General features: G+C 39.0%; 1 protein-coding gene across 3 annotated transcripts in view; it reads left to right on the forward strand.

Annotated features, from left to right (window-relative positions):
• EXOC4 (exocyst complex component 4) overlaps positions 1 to 18,121 on the forward strand; it is an 816,004-nt gene that overhangs the window by 23,734 nt on the left and 774,149 nt on the right. For all 3 annotated transcript variants that reach the window (XM_082399150.1, XM_082399151.1, XM_082399149.1), the window contains exon 3: positions 6,955 to 7,149. In XM_082399150.1, the coding sequence (XP_082255276.1) occupies positions 6,955 to 7,149 (195 nt within the window). The remainder of the gene's footprint in view (positions 1 to 6,954; positions 7,150 to 18,121) is intronic.

The raw sequence follows: 18,121 nt of genomic DNA on the forward strand, positions 1-18,121 counted from the left end.
AATCATCGTAAGGTTTTGAGCCCAAGAACGGCACGATGTGTCTAACATGTTAGAAGGGCCACTCTAGCTGCTATACTGAGAATAGATTTTAGTGGGGGCCAAGGCAGATGAAGGTGTTCACATTCATGCTTTGTTAGCTTTTAAAGCTTGAGAACACCGAACTGTTTACATTTCCCGTTTTGGTATTTCTTTCATTTATGGATTCTTGTTGGTAGAATCTCTGTCCTTGAGGATAATATGAGCTGACAGATAGATTTGACTCTTCTTCGATGCTCCAGACTCCTTTATATCAGTCAAGTCCACCTGGAATTTTTTCGAGATTAAATGTGCAAATAAAATAACATGTATGATTGATCAGGTCAATTATGTGGATAAGTAAAATAGTTGGGCTGTCTTATTACTGTTGAGTACAAATGAGATGTTACTGCATTAGAAAACCTCAGAATTTATAGGTTCTACCAGTGTCTGTTATAATGACTGTTATAGCAGCACCAGAATAGATGAATATGAATGGATATGAGTTGGGAACTTGGGCCGTATGCTTGTTGGTAGTATTTGAATTTGAGTGTTTCTTCCATCCTGTATTAAGTAGATGAGATGATACCAGATTTCTTTAAAGATACTAAGTATCCATCTAATGCTTGTCATAGAAGCAGGTAAACTGAAGGGAAAACACAGATACTTGTCTCTGTTGTGATGTGCGCACAAACACTTTACATTTCGCACCAGTTTTGGCTGTTCTGTTAGTGCTTGATCGAGCTCTTAACTCGTTTCTCTTGCCTGTAATTGGAAATAACCATATGTGATTGTTAAAGTGAAGTTGTTAGGGCTTGATCATTGAGTAATGTAACATTCATTACTTAACATTTAACTAAAATAATTTTGTGACTTTTTATATGAAAGTATATGTTGTGAGGTAGAATTAGAATGAAGAATAACCTTAATTGATATAAAAAAAGAAAGTCACAGTAGGACAACATGGTTTTGGTAGGAAGTTATTAAAGCCCAGACATAAGATAGGAAATCCCAGCTGCTCGTATGAGAAAGGGAAAAAAGCCTAGAAATGGACATGCTAAACTGTGGGCAAGAATGAGATATCATCATTTAAAATCTAGGCAGTGGTCTGGATCATTAATGCAGTCATAAGAACTACAAGGCAGTCTTTTCATTAAGTTTAACTGTATCTGTATTTGTGTTCTGTATCCAGACTCTGCAACTCAAAAGGATAGTGTTGCCTTTGGAAAAGGTTGAGTGGAGCCTCTCAGAATTTAAGACCTTAAAATGGAAGCTGAAAAACTAAGGAGCAAAAAGCATGAGAAATAAAAGTTTGAGGGTAATTAAAAAATGATCTTTAGTTCTAAAGGGCTTTTAAACAGAGCAGTGAGTAGTGTTTCTGAAGTTCATTTGTTCTAGGCACTTTCTGTTAAGACTATGGGAAAAAATGGCTTGGACATGTGTTAGGAGGATACGCATGAAAATGCTTATATGTGGATTTGTTTTTACTACAAAAAAGAGAAAATATGATACTCTGTACTTTTAGAAGTAAGAATAACGTTGATTGTTTCATTAATTTTCATTTACCATCCCTTGCTTCTGAGGAACTTTACAGGATATTTCTAGTCTACAGTATCAATGAGGTGCTTGCACATTTGTTGTATTTTATTACAGATAATACGCACACTCAAAGGCATTCCCCTCCTCCCCTAATACTTCATCCAAGTTCAATGCTTTTCTGATTTTATGACTTAAAAGTTAGGGCCTCCACCACCTCCCCTGTGCCTCCATCAGCATCCTCCTCTGTCACATGTCCCAACGTGTTGTTCAGAGGCCCCAGTTCATTTCCTCCTCTCTTGATCTTTCTCAAGGCAGGGTTGCAAAAATCTCTATCTCTCGGCTTTCTGTGTCATCTCACATATCCATTCACAATGACCTCTTGGGCCCTGTGTTCCTTATTTTCTCTTTTTCTAATAGTCTCTAATTAAAGTGATTTAGTTCTTGTTTATTGAAACTGAAATTCTTGTTTTTTCTGAACAGGTGATTTGGAGCAAATGAAGTTACTAGAATTCTAAGGAAGCAAAGGAAACTTGTGTTTGAGGAAGGATTTCTTTACTTGGGTTTTTTTTTTTTTTTAAATTATTTATTTATTTATTTATTTATTTTTGCCTGTGTTGGGTCTTCGTTTCTGTGCGACGGCTTTCTCCAGTTGCGGCAAGCAGGGGCCACTCTTCATCGCGGTGTGCGGGCCTCTCACTATCGTGGCCTCTCTTGTTGCGGAGCACAGGCTCCAGACGCGCAGGCTCAGTAGTTGTGGCTCACGGGCCTAGTCGCTCCGCGGCATGTGGGATCTTCCCAGACCAGGGCTCGAACCCGTGTCCCCTGCATTGGCAGGCAGATTCTCAACCACTGCGCCACCAGGGAAGCCCTTTACTTGGGTTTTGATGTCATGATTTGAAGAGCTTGACTCTTCATGGATTTATTTAAGGAAGAAACAGAGTAACAGAATTTTTGAATCTTAACTATCCTGATTAAATTAGAATGGAATTAAAATGCTGTCACCACATTTCTAAAAGAACAGGGCTTTGAGAAATAAACATTTAGGTGGAATACGGTACCTTTCTTACATTTACCTGCATTTATTCTTTGATGGACATAGCCCTGTTTCTCCCTTCCCTTTTTCAAAAATCATATTTATTGAGCTAGCGTTTACATACAATAAAATGCATTATTTTTAGTTCAGTGAGTTTTGTCAAACGTATATATCCTTGAATGTGTTTCCATTGCCCCAGAGACTTCTCTCCTCCTTCTTTATAGGCCATACCCCCAACCCCATTTTGCTCCAAACAAATAACTGATTTGAAATCTATCACCATATATTATTTTTACCTGTTATAGAACTTCATAGCGCGTATACTCCTGTGTCTGGCTTCTTTTGCTCAGTATAATGTTGAGATTCTTCACATTTCTTCCCTTTTATTGCTGACTGGTATTCCCACTGCCACCCTAAGTTTTAAAAGAACATTTCTTCATAACTGACTTTCTGATCAAAAAGCTGAAGCCTCAGGGCAATTTAGTATTAAAAGTTCTTTTAGCTTCTTATGTCTGCAGCTTTGGCTAAACTGTTTAGGAAATAGTTTTGGTGATGTTCATTTTCCACACAGCCTGATGCCATCTCCCCCACCCCCAAACACACACACACATTCTACCTTCCTTTTCATTTTTCCTCCATGTACTATGCAAAAATGAGGAGTGAGCTGATTACATTGTATATATCCTAGTGTGAAATGCCATAATGGTCTTTTTTTCCAATCAGAAGGGAGTTTGCCAAGCTTTACTGACACCCTGAAAGTTTATCTCCCACTATCTGGATCAAGAGCCTAGTTGGGTGTTGTATGACATAAAATTTATTTTTAACAGTTTCCATAGTAACCATTACACACAGAGGGAAAAGCTGAGAAGTATAGAACCAAGGTGATATAAGTAGAATATCAGAAATTAGATTCTGAGAGATTTTAACTAAGATTTAACATAGAATGGATTTAATAGCTAGAGTTCTTAACCCAGGCACCAAGAACTCCTAGACAATCTAGGAATGGCCTTGAGAAATGTGTTTAAAAAATCAAATAAAACCACAAATGCTGATAAAAACCAGCATTCCCCTACCTCATCCTACCACACTACTAATTCCAACACTTCAGAGGTACGGAATTTTACTCTTTTAGTTTTTGTTTTTGTTTTTTTTCAGATATTTGTGTTTCTAAGTAATATGCTTATACTACTTTTCTGGATTTTTCTATTTTAGACATTGTATATGAGCTTCCAGTTATGGTTTCTCCTTCACTCTTTCCCCCACCCCACCTCATCTTCTTCCCTCATCCTCTCTGTATAGTTGTGTCCTAGTTTTTGGTTAAACAGCTGGTGCTTATTTTATTATAACAATGTAAATATTTACATCTAAACCATCCAGCATACTATTTTTGCTTGTGCAATTTTGTTTTCGTTTTCCTTGGAGTTAATGATTGTAAAATCCCATTGCCTTTGTTCTTAATCGGTTTCCCCCTTTCCTGGATCCTCTGTTTCTCCTTTTGTTTTTCTCTTATATTGATGGAATACATTCTTCAGTAGCTTGCTGAGATATGGTGCATATGAGGTTTATTTTTTAAGAGCTTGCATGTCTGAAAATGCCTTTATTTTTTCCTCACACTTGATTGATAGGTTTTTTGGGAAATAATTCTCTCTTAGGAGTTTGAAGATACATTATTCCTTTGTCTTGTAGCTTTTAGTGTTGCTGTTGAGACACATTCTGATTCACAGTCCTTCGTATGGCTTTTTTTCCTCCTTTGAAAGCTTTTAGGATTGTCTCTGTATCCTTGTGTTCTTACGAGTCAGGATAATGTGCCCTGGGTCTTTTTTCACTCCATTGTCTCGAACACTCTGTGTGCCTTTTCAATCTGAAAGTTCATGTCTTTTGCTCTGGAACATTTTCTTTCATTTTATTATTATTTTTTCTCCACTTTGTCTCACTTTTCCTCCCCTGGAATTCTTATTTGGACCTCTCGGATCAACCAACCCCATTTTCTTTTATCTCCTATTTTCCTTTCTTTGTTTTTTGTGTCTTACTCTTTGGAGATTTCAAGAGTCTCTTCTAACCTTTGTATTGGATTTTTTTTTTTCTATCATATTTTTAATTTCCAAGAGCTGTTTTTCATTTTCTGAATTTTTTATAGCGTCCTATTCTTGTTTCATTGGTGTAATATCTTTTCCCCCAAGGGATATTAATTATAGCTTTTTAAAATTTCTTTTTCCTGCCTAGTTTCTGTTCCCCTACTCCCCTCAGCACTTTTTTCTTTGTTTTGATGCCTGTCTTTCCATATTACAGGCTTTCCTTGATGTGTGGTGATCCTTGGCTAACTGTTTAGATGGAGGAGGGAGGTATACTACAAAGCTGAGACGGAGCTCATAGCATGTGGTGGGGCTTGTCTAGCGATGATTGGGTAGGGACCCAGCAGTTTCCTTGGTAAAACCTCAAATATCACTATCGATAGGTCTTTTCACTTGGTTGTTTTTCCCAGGGGAAAGCCATCAGTTTCCTGTGTTGGGGCTCAAAGTCAAGCTGAGTGTTATCGGAGCCAACCCAGGAAGGAGGCTGAGGGTCCAGGGAGGGCTGAGGACCTTACTTGTCGGTGGGTCCACTTTGACTTCATCTTCCTCTTTTCTGTCCAGTGCCTCACACCCTCCTCTCAGCTGTCTGGCATTTCCTGGTCCAGATTCTTTCTAGTTCAGTTTCTTCAGATTGTAAACCTCCTATTTGGCCAGTGCCGTGGGGGAGGGAATTACATGTCTGTGTGGTTTGATGAGGGTGTTGGATGCAGGCTCAAAATACTTAGTTTCAATCCTGTACTCTTGCCTTCAGTATTCTTGGTGCCTCCTTTTCAGTGTTAGCAAACCCCACTTGATGCCAGCCGTCTTCTTACCAGCTTCCAAGGGTTTCTTGCCATCCTTGCTGTTCCCTCCTCTCTGTTCTGTCTTTTCTTGGTATTTTATGCTAAAAAATAAATAGAATTATTTTGTTAACTCTTTGGGATTGATGGAAGGAGTAGAGGTGATTAGAACCTTCTTCAACAGATTGTCAAAGGGGTCTGTAACTCCCCCAAAAGCTAACAGTCATTCTTCTGTGCTAATCAAGACAGATTACAAAATCTGTTTATTCAGGGCTCTTTTTACATTGGACAGTTTGATAAAAGCATGATTTAGATATTGTCCTAAAGTTGTAGGATGCAGCATGTAGATGCTGTCTCAAGATACCTTCTAATTTTAGCATTCAATCTTCATATTTTCCATGTTTGCTGGAAAAATGTCAAAATTTAGTTTTACAGTCACCAAAAAATAGCATCATGAGTCTGTGTACCACCACACCAAATGTTGTAAAAGAAGACAGATTTTTAATTGTTAAAAACATGGTAGACTTTCTAGGGTGATGGGAATGTCCTATATATCGATGAAGGTTTGGATTATTGCAGGTGTGTATGCATTTGCTAAAACTCATCAAGTGATACACTTTCATGCATAAATTTTACCTCAAACAGAAAACAAAACCAAAACTGTAAACAAACATGAAATTCTAATTTAAATAAAAATACATGTAAAGGAATGTCAAAAGTATATGAAAGTAGTTCTATGAATTGTGAAAGGTCATGATTCTTTTTATTTTTTCACGCTATAAAAATCAAATTTTTAATTAGGGTAGAACATGAAAATACACTTATCATGTACATGGTGACTACCCTTCCCTGCTCCTCTTCTCCTCCTCCTCCTATGTTATCAAGCTGTGCCTAGGCTGGTCAGCAAACTGTGCAGATCTATGAGAATGCCTGCAACTGTCTTATTTAATACCTAAAATCAGAATACACGGAAAAAATTCTTGGTATGTTTTAATTCCCTATATTTCACGACTGTCTCTGGAAGCATCTACTCTTTTCTGGAAACTGGGCTTACCTTCATTTTAGTCAGTTGAGACGAATGTCCATTTCCTTCGTTATCAACTTCAGCTAAAGTTCTAGACCTAGAAGGATGGACCAAGTGACCTATCAGCTGAATAGGAAACATGCCAGGAAGAATGGGGAAGGAATAATAGCACGGACTCTCAAATCAGTCATTCCCTTCTAGATATATTAACTTTGGTGTGGAACTTCATATTTTCAGAGTATATGCTCTATATCCTGAGTAATTTTCTCCTTTCACAGGAGAGAAAATGCAGAGAAGTGGAGACCTGAGCAAGTGAGTCTGTGTCATAACCAGGATTAGAATTTCGCAAGCAGATTAACCACAGCAGAATGAGTGGCAGTGATAACTAGGAAGTGTTACTTATAGCAGTACTGGTGAAGAATACTAACCAAATTGTGGGTTTAGGCTGGAATGACTTTGGACTGACCCAAGATTGAAACTGTTCTCTTGTAGGTAAAAGAGAATCTGCTTTCATGCAAGATGTTGTTGCACTGCAAACGAGATGAGCTTCGGAAATTGTGGATTGAAGGAATTGAACACAAGCATGTCCTGAACCTGCTGGATGAAATCGAGAATATCAAGCAAGTGCCTCAAAAGCTGGAACAGTGCATGGCCAGCAAGCACTATCTCAGTGCCACCGACATGCTGGTAAGAGCACAGCCTGCGCTCCTGGGCATTTCTGCTAAGATAGAGTCCTTCCTTCTGTTCTCTCTGAATTCTGTATGAAGCACATGACAAACTGCCCTCTTGGGATTCACGTGCCCTTGCAGGTGAAGCCTGCCTGGTTCTCTTCCTAATGTCAGTGTTTGCAATAGTAGGCGATTATTATTTACATTGTCTGCCTTTGGAACAGCGGCAAGAAGTATAATGGTAAGAAACCAGTACTTAAGTCATGTTGGAATGGTAATGAGAGGTGTTTGTTTTAGCTTCAGAGGAAGATAGTTAATGAATCCCATTTTGAAGAATGAAATCTGCATGAGAGAGAAGTTTAGGAGATTTATAAACTATGTTCCACAAATTCTGTGAAGGACTATTTACATTAGGGCTTTGTTTTTTTCCTTTAAGTTGATAAGAAAGAAAATAATTTTGGGGGGAATAATTCTGGAATAACTTTGTCCAGCAGGACTATTCCACAGCCTAGCCTTTAGCCTGTATCTTCATCCATTCTGCTACTTTAAAAAAAAAATTAATTTATTTAATTAATTTATTTTTGGCTGTGTTGGGTCTTCATTGCTGTGTGCAGGCTTTCTCTACTTACTCTCTGTTGCCGTGCGTGGGCTTCTCATTGCGGTGGCTTCTCTTGTTGCGGAGCACGGGCTCTAGGCATGCAGGCTTCAGTAGTTGTAGCACGTGGGCTCAGTAGTTGTGGCTCGTGGGCTCTAGAGCACAGGCTTAGTAGTTGCGGTGCACGGGCTTAGTTGCTCCGCGGCATGTGGGATCTTCCTGGACCAGGGTTTGAACCCGTGTCCCCTGCGTTGGCAGGTGGATTCTTAACCCCTGTGCCATCAGGGAAGCCCATTTTGCTACTTTTTGAATTAGGAATGAAAATTCAGAGAAGGTTGCAGCTGGTGGTACATGTGGCTGAGCGTCAAGATAATGAATAAAAAAATAAAAATACACATCTTGCTCCCTAAAAGCGCTAACTTTCCTAGGGCCTGTGGCTGTTAGCAAGGGCTGCTCATTCCACCTCCTCTTTCCACACAAACTTCCCTACTTCCTTCTCACAGTTGTCTGGCGACTACGGAAACTCTCAGGAGTAGATGGACTGTATTTGGATTTTCTTTTTACAGTAGGTGAAAGTCCCTTATCTTTGTTTCAACAAATTAGATTGGCTGTAACACTGGGGAAAAAAAAAAAAACACTGAGAGGAATTAGTGGGAGAAAAACAGGTTAAATCCTCTAAGTGGTTCTAATTCATTCAGACTTTCAAGAGGAATTTTGCTCTAAGTCCGTCATAAGAAGCTTTAAAGGAAATTTGGTCACCAAGAGATGAAATGTGCCGTGATATTCTCTCATATATTAAAACCTGGTTGTGTGATAGTGAATAGTCAGTTTCCACAGTGGAGGGAGATTAATAATGGTCTTTTCTTTGGAGTGGTAAAATAATTGGGTATTTTCGGTATCTTTATAGTGTCATCTTCCTTAATAATGACTATACGGTGTCCAACAAAAAAGTTAGTCACTTCTTAGCTTTGCTGTTGGTTTATGTGTTAGGAAGGCATATATGTGCTAAATATTCAAGATTCAGCAATCTGAATAAATAAGCTTATATATATTTGTGTAGCATTTACACATCTATTTGAATCATGATTTTTTGTAGTGGGCCTGCTTTTAAGTAAGTGCCATATATTAAAAATAGGTTGTTAGAATTTATTTTGGTGTTAATTATCTTCATTTTAGGATTTCAGATTTTAGGATTAGCCTTTATTCCTTAAGGGCTAATTTATTTAAGAGCTAATTAATAATGAACACTGTCTTTTCTTTTTTTGTTTTGACTTAAGGACCTCATTAAATACTTCTTTAAATTCTTGGCTGTAAGTTACAGAAATTCAGCTCTAGCTAGCTTAGGTAAAAGAATTGCTTTACTCATGTAACCAATCTGCTAAAAGAACAGGAGTATATGTGCAATGCCATCTGTATGTTTTTGCATGTTTTTTCATTGTTTTACTATAGACTTTCTTCCACATGTGGGCGGGGTTTGGGTGTGTGGGGAAAAGAAGGGTTGTGAGCTGTATTACATTTTTCCAGCTTTGCAGAGGAAAATAATCTTCTAATTCAAAAATGGGGGTCAGATCTAGATTAGGCAGCTTGGGTACTGTGATTGTCAGTTCCAACTAAAACTATGTGGTTGGGGGAAGGGGGCTCCTGGGGAGTTGTGTGGGAAGGAAGGGCAGTCACCTCTAGAAAAGAGTAAGTGTGAGAGAGATATTTCCCAGAAGTTCCTCTTTTTCTGTTTGTAGTTCTTTATGTACTCTGGATACTTATCCTTTGTCTGTTAGATGGATTGTAAATATCTTTTCCCAGTTGGTGGTATATCTTTTTGTTTAGGGTGTCTTTTATTAAAAAGTTTTAAAATTTAATTCAATAATGTTTTTCATTCTTTATTTCCTTTGTTACGTGACTTATTTTGAGAAATTTTTTTATCCTACTGTCATAAAGAGAATCTCTTATATCATTGTCTTTAATCCATTTAAAATGTATTATCATATATGGTGTGAACTAGGGATCTAATTTTACCTTCTCTATGGCCACTTGGCTCAGACCATTTATTGAATTCATTTCCTACCGATTTATAATTCCATCTTGGTCACATACCAAGTTTTCACATGTGCATGGGTCTGTTTCTGAGCTCTTTATGTTGTTCAGTTGGTCTTGTCTGTATCTGCACCAAAACCATGTTGTTTTAATTACTATAATTTTATAATATATCTTGATAGCAGGTGAAGACATTCCCTCACTTTGCTATTCAGAACTGTCTGTGCTATTCTTGGCCCTTTTCTCTTCCATATGAATTTTGGTATCAACTTGTCAAGTTCCATGAAAAGTGTGATGGGATTTTGATTAAATTTAGGAGAATTTCATCTTTGTAATATCAGGTCTTTCAGAACAGGGTATCTCTCATTTATTGAAGTCTTAATTTATGTGCTTTATAATAATGCTTAGTAATGTATTCCTTAGAGACAGTACATGTATTTTGTTAGTTTTACTTCTGGCTATCAGCTCCTGGTTGCTTTTTAAAATAGTGGCTCTTTATTAATTATAATTTCTAGTTATTTGTTGCTGATGTATAGGGATGTGATAGATTCCTTTTTTATGAAGTGTAAATTTCCTTGAACCTAATCCTTATCCTGCTTGCTTGGAAAATGATGATTTATTCTTTAAGACTTGGCTCAAATTTCATCAAGTTTCTGAATGTCCCAGGTAATTAGATGCTTCTCTTTTTTTAGAAAAGAATTATTATATATTTTTATTGTGGCAAGAATAGTTGACATGAGTAGATGCTTTTCTTTGTTTCCATAAGTTGTGTGTATTTCACTGAAATATAATTGCTTTTGTTTGTGTGGTAGGTCATTGAGGGCAGGGACTATATCTTACCTATTTTTGTCTACCCTGTACTTAGCATAATGTACTTCACATGGTCAGAGTTCACAGATGATTAGCCAAATGGGTAACTCTGTGGAAGACTTTGATACCACTAAACAGAGAAAAGGAAAATTCCTCTCTAGGAGCTCTGGTCTGATTTTTTTCTCCTCTGGTTTGGGGTTTTTGTTAGGTTTTGTTTTTGTTTTTTTAATGGCAGGGTTCTCTAGTTTCTAACCGTTCCTTTCTGCAATATTTAAATGGACAACAGAAACAATAATTATAATAGTAGCTAATACGTGTTGAGCCCTCACTATGTGCTGGTACCATTTTAAGTATGTTACATTTGTTAACACTTTGAATTCTCACAACAACCCTATGAGAGATAGGTTTCTGATATCCTCCCCATTTTCCAGAGGAGGTAGTTGCTTTGGATGACCTGGGGGTTTAGCATATTCTAATATACAATGACGATTTCATGGAGGTAGGATTTAAGATGTGCTCAAAAGGTTGGAAATATTCTTCAATTTGGTCTTTTGTATATGAGTAAATAGTAAGGTCTATAATTGCTCTTTGATTGGACTTCATATGAGAAAATAATCACATTTCCTTTCCCCATGGTAATGTGCTATTAGAAGTAAAATCTACTTAAGGCATCTCAAGGGTCCAAATGGAAATCTTTGCTAAAAGACATCAGAGGAGGACTTACCTGGTGGCGCAGTGGTTAAGAATCCGCCTGCCAATGCAGGGGACACAGGTTTGATCCCTTGTCCGGGAAGATCCCACATGCTGCAGAGCAGCTAAGCCCGTGCGCCACAACTACTGAGGCTGCGCTCTGGAGCCCATGAGCCACAACTGTTGAAGCCCATGTTCCTGGAGCCTGTGCTCCGCAACAGGGGAAGCCACCGCATGAGAAGCCCACGCACCTCAACGAAGGGTAGCCCCCGCTCGCCCGCAAGTAGAGAAAGCCCGTGCGCAGCAACGAAGACCCAAGACAGCCAAAAATAAATAAATAAAAATAAATTACAAAAAAAAAGAAAAAGTACTTTCCTTTAAAAGACATCAGAGGAAAGTGAAGACAGAACAATCTAGTCTTTCAAACCCCTCTGATTTGCTTAGATCTTTTTATCAAGAGGTTTTGTCTTTCCATTTTTAAGGCCGGTGCAGATGCCCAGTAATTTAATCCCTACTCAGGTTAATAAATTCAGAGTAAATAAATCAGTGGTGACCCATGGCTCTTGTCAGCTCCTGCAGTTCCTATTTCACCATCAGCCTGGGCTGATAACTATACACTTGGCTTCTAGATGGGATATTTATGTCTTTTGATAACCTGAGTATTGCATAAAATAAATTGTCATGACAGGAGATGTCTGCAAATAGGCATGGCCTTTTGTTTCCTCCTTCAAGGTAAACAGCTGCTGTTAGCCTATGAAAAGCTAAAAGTGATCCAACAAGAAGCCTGTATCCGTCACATTGAAATCAGAGACTTGATTAATACTGTAGCCTGTAGCTTTGTGATATGTACAGTTTAAATTAGACCTCTGCAGTCATTGTGCTGGGTTGATGCAAGTGCATTAATGACATAATTTCTGGTTGCTGCATCACATTTCTGCAGTTTGTCCTTTGTATTCCACTCACATTAATTGAAGTAATTTTGCCAGTGAAGCGTGTTTCAAACCTCTGCATTTAAATTGAAATTTTAATTCCCTTATTGTCTTGAAAAGACGGCTGAAGATGCCTTGTTACAGGTTTCATTATCACTCAGAACACTCCAGCTGCTGGTTCTAATGTACAATGACTGATTAATTCTGGGAAGAATTATTAATGTAAGAACAGCAGCTTCTTCCCAGTGGCATGAGCTAACCAGGAAGGTATTTCATGATAGTTAATATTTTCACGAACTATTTTTTTAAGGAGAATTTTGTGTGGAAGTCTGCGTCGAACTGAAATTGCACAGATGAGCTTTGAAAACCACTTACACAAGTTCTGATTTATCAACCCATAGAAGTCAATTCATAATTGCATTCAATCAGTGGAAACCAAGCCAGTGTGAGTAGTTTTGAAGCACTTTACCTGACAGTCACAAGGCTTGTGACTAAAATAAATTTTTCATTTCTAAGGCTTCCTGAGATTGTAGAGATTTTGAATGTCTCTTGATCATTTTGTCTTTTTTTAAATTTATATGCCTTTTAAAAAAGAATCCATAGCTGTATAGTCAGATAAGGATTATTATGATAATTATAATAACAACATATATATGTTGGCTGCCTTCTTCCCAGAGGATCCCAGAGTGCTTTGCTGAAAGAATGGTATGGTGGAATTATTTCACTTACCCTATGAAGATGTGGCCACATCTGGGGTGAAGAGAGTAAAACAGCTATTTAATTGCATAGTTTTTTAAGATCCTATAATAAAAATAGGTATATGTGTAATATTTTTAGTTTACAAGAGCCTTTGCAATTGTTGGACAACATTCAAGGCTGTGAATGTCAGTGTGGGTCTTAGTGGGGGTCAGGTGGACCTGTGCTTGAATCCCAGCTTTGACCTTTACTAGCTGGATGACTTGGGGCTACTTATTTAATTTGACTTTGCTGAAAGTTGGAGTTGAGAATAATTGTATGCCCCCAGAGTTGTTGAAGGGATTAAATGAAATATTAAGCTATGTATGTAAAGCATGCACAGTATACATAGTAAGACCTTAGAAATGTTATTTATAATTGATTGATTATGTTTACTGATACTGTAAGAAAGGATGTAGTGATTGCTATCATGTTATACCCTCAAAAACCCGTGTGAGGTGGACTTGTTTTGAGCTGATAAGAGTTGAAGTAGGGCTGGCTAAGTTAGGCATTTTTGATTCATTTTCTTCTTGCCCTGAATGAAAGACCACTCCACATTTTATATGGTCAAGGAATTCCTGCAGGCAGAGATAGGATTTTTCTCGGAAAACAAGTCTAGTCTGCTCTAACACAGGCACAGATGGATGATCAAGACCCCAGAGTTCTAGGCCATATTTTCGGGATTTGGCATGAACAAATTTCAGTTTCTGTGTCATCAATCACCTCTTAAGCCTACATCAAGTATATGTTCAATGGGTACCCACTGACTGTCCAATTATGAGCAATGTAATTTGTTGGTAAACTATCCAAGACCAGTTGGTTGCAAAATCTAATCTTAGGTGACTAGATGTGTTAATCTCTTGGGTATTGGAATCAGATACAAGCCAGTTCACTATAAGAGAGTGCTTATCACAAATGTCGATTTTAGTATCAGAGTAGCTGATGTTCAGTTATTCTTTGTCATCGCTTAGATGGCAGGACCAGTGGACCAGTGAGGTTGGTCCTGTTGGTGCCAGTAAAACTGTGTCATCAGCAAATAAACTAATTCCTCTTTTCTCAGATTATGGGCAGGCAAGGGGTGACCATGCATCCACTGATTCATGTGCAAGAAAAAAGGGGCCAAAGTCCTTATCCCTTTCATCTGGCTTGAAAGATTCTGAGATCTCACAGGACTGATTTTTCTTATCCTGACTCTGGGAATGGTATTGAGGTGAAAGCACTGGGAATATCAGGAGCCGAAACTCTAGCGAACTTACTGGACCTAACCCGAAAGTGGCTCAGTGACTGCAAAATGTTTAAATATTCCATATAGATTTCCCTACATGATAAAAAAAAAAAATGTATCAGTGATCAATAATGAAACAGCCACCATTCAAGCCCATTTGTTCCTAGTGTAGAATACTGATCTGAAAGACTGATGCCAGTATTCTATACTCATAATTTGTCAGCAAAGAATTTGGCACATATTTTGACAGACAAATGAATGTGACGATGCCATTGTTGATTACTTGTGTTGTTGGTATGTGGATCTGTGAAGGTGGCCTTAAACTTGAAGGAGCTTACGTGCTAGGAGGAAGAGGCAGATGATGAAGAAATAAACAGCATCTCATATCATCATCAGTGCAACAGGAGTTCCAGGAATACGGGGGCTGGGAGTGGGGTAGTCTGGTGTGCTATTTTAATTGTCTGGTCAGCCGTAGCTGCTTTCAGCTGCATTTAGGAACCCTGAATTCCCTCAAACACCTACATCTGATTTTCTTGGCAAAAAGATGAAGGAAAAGCTGAAGATAAAGTTAGTAAATGAGTAACCTCGGTTTTTGGATCCCAAATTAAGTAAGTAGCTTGAGTGTGGCAGCGTTATGTTTCTCCTAGAGAGTGAAAGTACAGGGCTTTGTAGTAACTATTTTTCTTGCTGCTCATTGCCCTTTTAATTTATGTTTGTTTTTGAAGGCTGGGGTTTTTAAAAGCCACACTGTTTGATAGGCACTGGCTTATTGTAATAGCTTTCCTTCTCTTTTAGTTTTAGTTTGCCCTTTCTATCTGCTCTTCGTTTGCCTCTTTTATTTTAAAGCAAATAGAAATTCTGTTTTATTTCACTAAACCTCATAAGGTTCAGCAGTTTTCAGCTGGCTCACTTGGCTGTAGGGCAGTGGTTCCCGAACTCTGCACATTAGGGAATCCTTCAAGAATCCTAAAGCCCAGGTTGCACCCTAGACTGATGACATTGAAATCTCTGGGGGTGGGACGCTAGCTTCAGTAATTGTTGGCATTCTCCAAGGGATTCCAATGTTCAGACAGATTTGGAACCAGTGATGTGTAGGGTATAGGCTATGCTATGCAGTAGACCAAAACTAATTGTCCTTGACTTCATTTAACACTTATATTTGAAACCAAATATTTGTGTAAGACAGACATCACATGGCAATATTGACCTTTATGTAGAAATGTTATAGGTTGACTAAAGTTACTTTGTTGCTGTCCTCTAGTGCAGTTTTTGGATAGAGCTGATGAGTATTTGGCTCTTATTCTGATTTTATAGCCCGATTATTTGGTCAATATGAGTTTTGTTGAATGGCTAAATTAGATGCTCTCCAGGTTTGAGCTGACTTGGAACTCTTTAGAGCTGTCATCTTGGTGCTCTGATTTCTTTATCTTTACTGTGCGTTCTTATCTGACTTACTGCTGGGATTGAATGGATTGAAATTGGGGCAATACATTTATTTATTGACGAGTGGTGGCTAGGTACAGCATGGTATAGTAAAAACAAAATGGATTGAAAAGCCAGACGTTCTTAATCCTAGTCCTGACCCAACAACCCACTAGTTCTGTGAGGTTAGACAGATATATCACTTTCTCTCTGTTCTCCAGTATCCTCTTCTGTAGAGTGGATATACAGATACTTACTCCGTGTACATTATAGAATGGTCGTGAGAATAAAAATGAAACTTTGTGCCGGTCAAGTGCTTTGGGAAACAGAAGGCAGTATACAAGTTTACAGTGGTGTAGGTAACATGATAGTTATCACTGTCACACGGCGCCAGGTGACAAGAAAAAGTGGTAGTCCGGGGCTTCTGACGTTGAGCAGCGTTTCTCTCCTGGTCCTGCCATCACTAATGCTTACATGTTGTAATCAGTTCAGCCATATGCGCACGTGCTTACATTTACACACTTCAAGTCTGTAGGAGGAATGACCTCAGTCCAGACTAACACACAAGTCCTTTGCTGATATCGTCCTTCTTATGTCTGGTTTCAGCCTCACGTATGGATTTGCTCGAACAGGATTTTGACTGGTCCGTCTGTGGCCAGGTGGGGACCCTAATGTACGTGTAAATGGCAGCAGACGGCAACGCCTGTTGTTGCTGGGAGCCCTCTCTCAACCTGGTGGTGGTCTGAGAATGCTCATCAGTAGTTTTTGCTTGGCTTTGACAAGATAGGGGGAGCCTGCTAAGGAAGTCTGTTTTCTTTGAGATCCATCCCAATACTAATTACCTGTGGTTGCCTAGCTCTTGAAATGAAAAAAAGCCATATTCCTCTCACATTCTTTTGTGGGATTTTAATAGTTCGTGTTAGTAAAGAGCTGTAGAAGTGCTGAGCATTTCTAATGGGTTTGGGGCTCTTGCAGAATGTGTGTCTTGATTTAAGTGATTTGAAGTGATTCTCAGAGACCTCCTTTGCCACCTCATAAGAGGAGAGTGTCCTGTAACTTTTTCTTGTCCGCAAACAACAGATAAGATGACAAGGTAAGTGACTTTGGGACATTTGTTAAATGAGACTGTCTTTCCCAGTCGTCTCTTCTCTTGTATTTTTATTTATTTATTTATTTATAAAAATTAATTAATTAATTAATTAATTTTTGGCCGCGTTGGGTCTTCGTTGCTGCGCGCAGGCTTTCTCTAGTTGCGGTGAGCGAGGGCTGCTCTTGGTTGTGGTGCGCGGGCTTCTCATTGCGGTGGCTTCTCTTGTTGCGGAGCACGGGCTCTAGGCGCAGGGGCTTCAGTAGTTGCAGCACGTGGGCTCAGTATTTGGGGCACGGGGGCACTAGAGCACGCAGGCTTCAGTAGTTGCAGTGCATGGGCTCAGTAGTTGTAGTGCGCAAGCTCTAGGGTACGTGGGCTTAGTTGCTCCACGGCATGTGGGATCTTCCCGGACCAGGGCTCGAACCCGTGTCCCCTGCATTGGCAGACGGATTCTTAACCACTGCGCCACCAGGGAAGTCCCTCTTCTCTTGTATTTTAGAGTAGAAAACTAAGTTCCAATGCTCTTTTTGCAGAGCACTGATGGTGAAACCAAGTGAGGCCCCGTGGGGCTCCCGGGCATGGAGGCCCTTTTGTCCCCCGTTTCTTGTAGGCAAGACTTCAGCCTCCATGACCTGCCCTGAGTTCCAAAGGGCAGATTTGAACAGTCGCTAATCAAGGGAGGAGCAGGCAAGAACCCACCTGAGGCTAGATTAAAGGGACCAGAGAAGCTCATCAAGATGAGGAGACAGACCACCTGAGAGGAGACTAAGGGATAGCAAGCCCTGCTCACCCCCTAATCTTGTCAGAGACCCTCCCTGAACCACTGCTATAAAACCCTCAGCAGATCCTCCTGGGTTGGGACACTTTGAAGGCAGGAGCCCACTGTGGCTCCCTTTGCCTGCCAAAGTCATAAAGCTCTTCTTTTCTACTTCACCCCAAACTCTGTCTTTGAGATTCTGAGATTCGATTTGGCACCAGTGTACAGAGAGGCCAAGAGCTTTTGGTAACAATGGGAACTGAGAATTGAAGGCATCATAAAATTAGGAACAAAGAAGGATTTTTTCATGAGCTTTTCCATAAGCAATTACAGTTCTTATAAGGTATTAGGTATAGTTTAATTTCATCAGGAAAATTATTGTGAACAGAGCTGTTAAGTCCATTTAGAACAAAATAATGCTCTTAAGTTGGCATTATGCATCAGAAGCCCTAAATAACTTTGGACTTGGAATTCTACTTCTTGAATATTATGTTAAGGAAAGAATTAAGAATTTTAATTGTGAAGTGTTCAAAAATATGTATACAAGGATAATTATCACAGTAAGATTTATGGAAGTAAAAAAAATTAGCAGTTACCTAAGTATAGTGCGTTGGTTTAAGTCATTTATGGAGTATTCATATTATGGACTAGCAAGAAAATACTAAAAATCATGTTTAGTGATGGGCAGATGGTCCCAAAATATTTCC

This window comes from Balaenoptera borealis, assembly GCF_965194805.1.
Source record: "Balaenoptera borealis genome assembly, chromosome: 7".
Classification (NCBI taxonomy): Eukaryota; Metazoa; Chordata; class Mammalia; order Artiodactyla; family Balaenopteridae; genus Balaenoptera; species Balaenoptera borealis.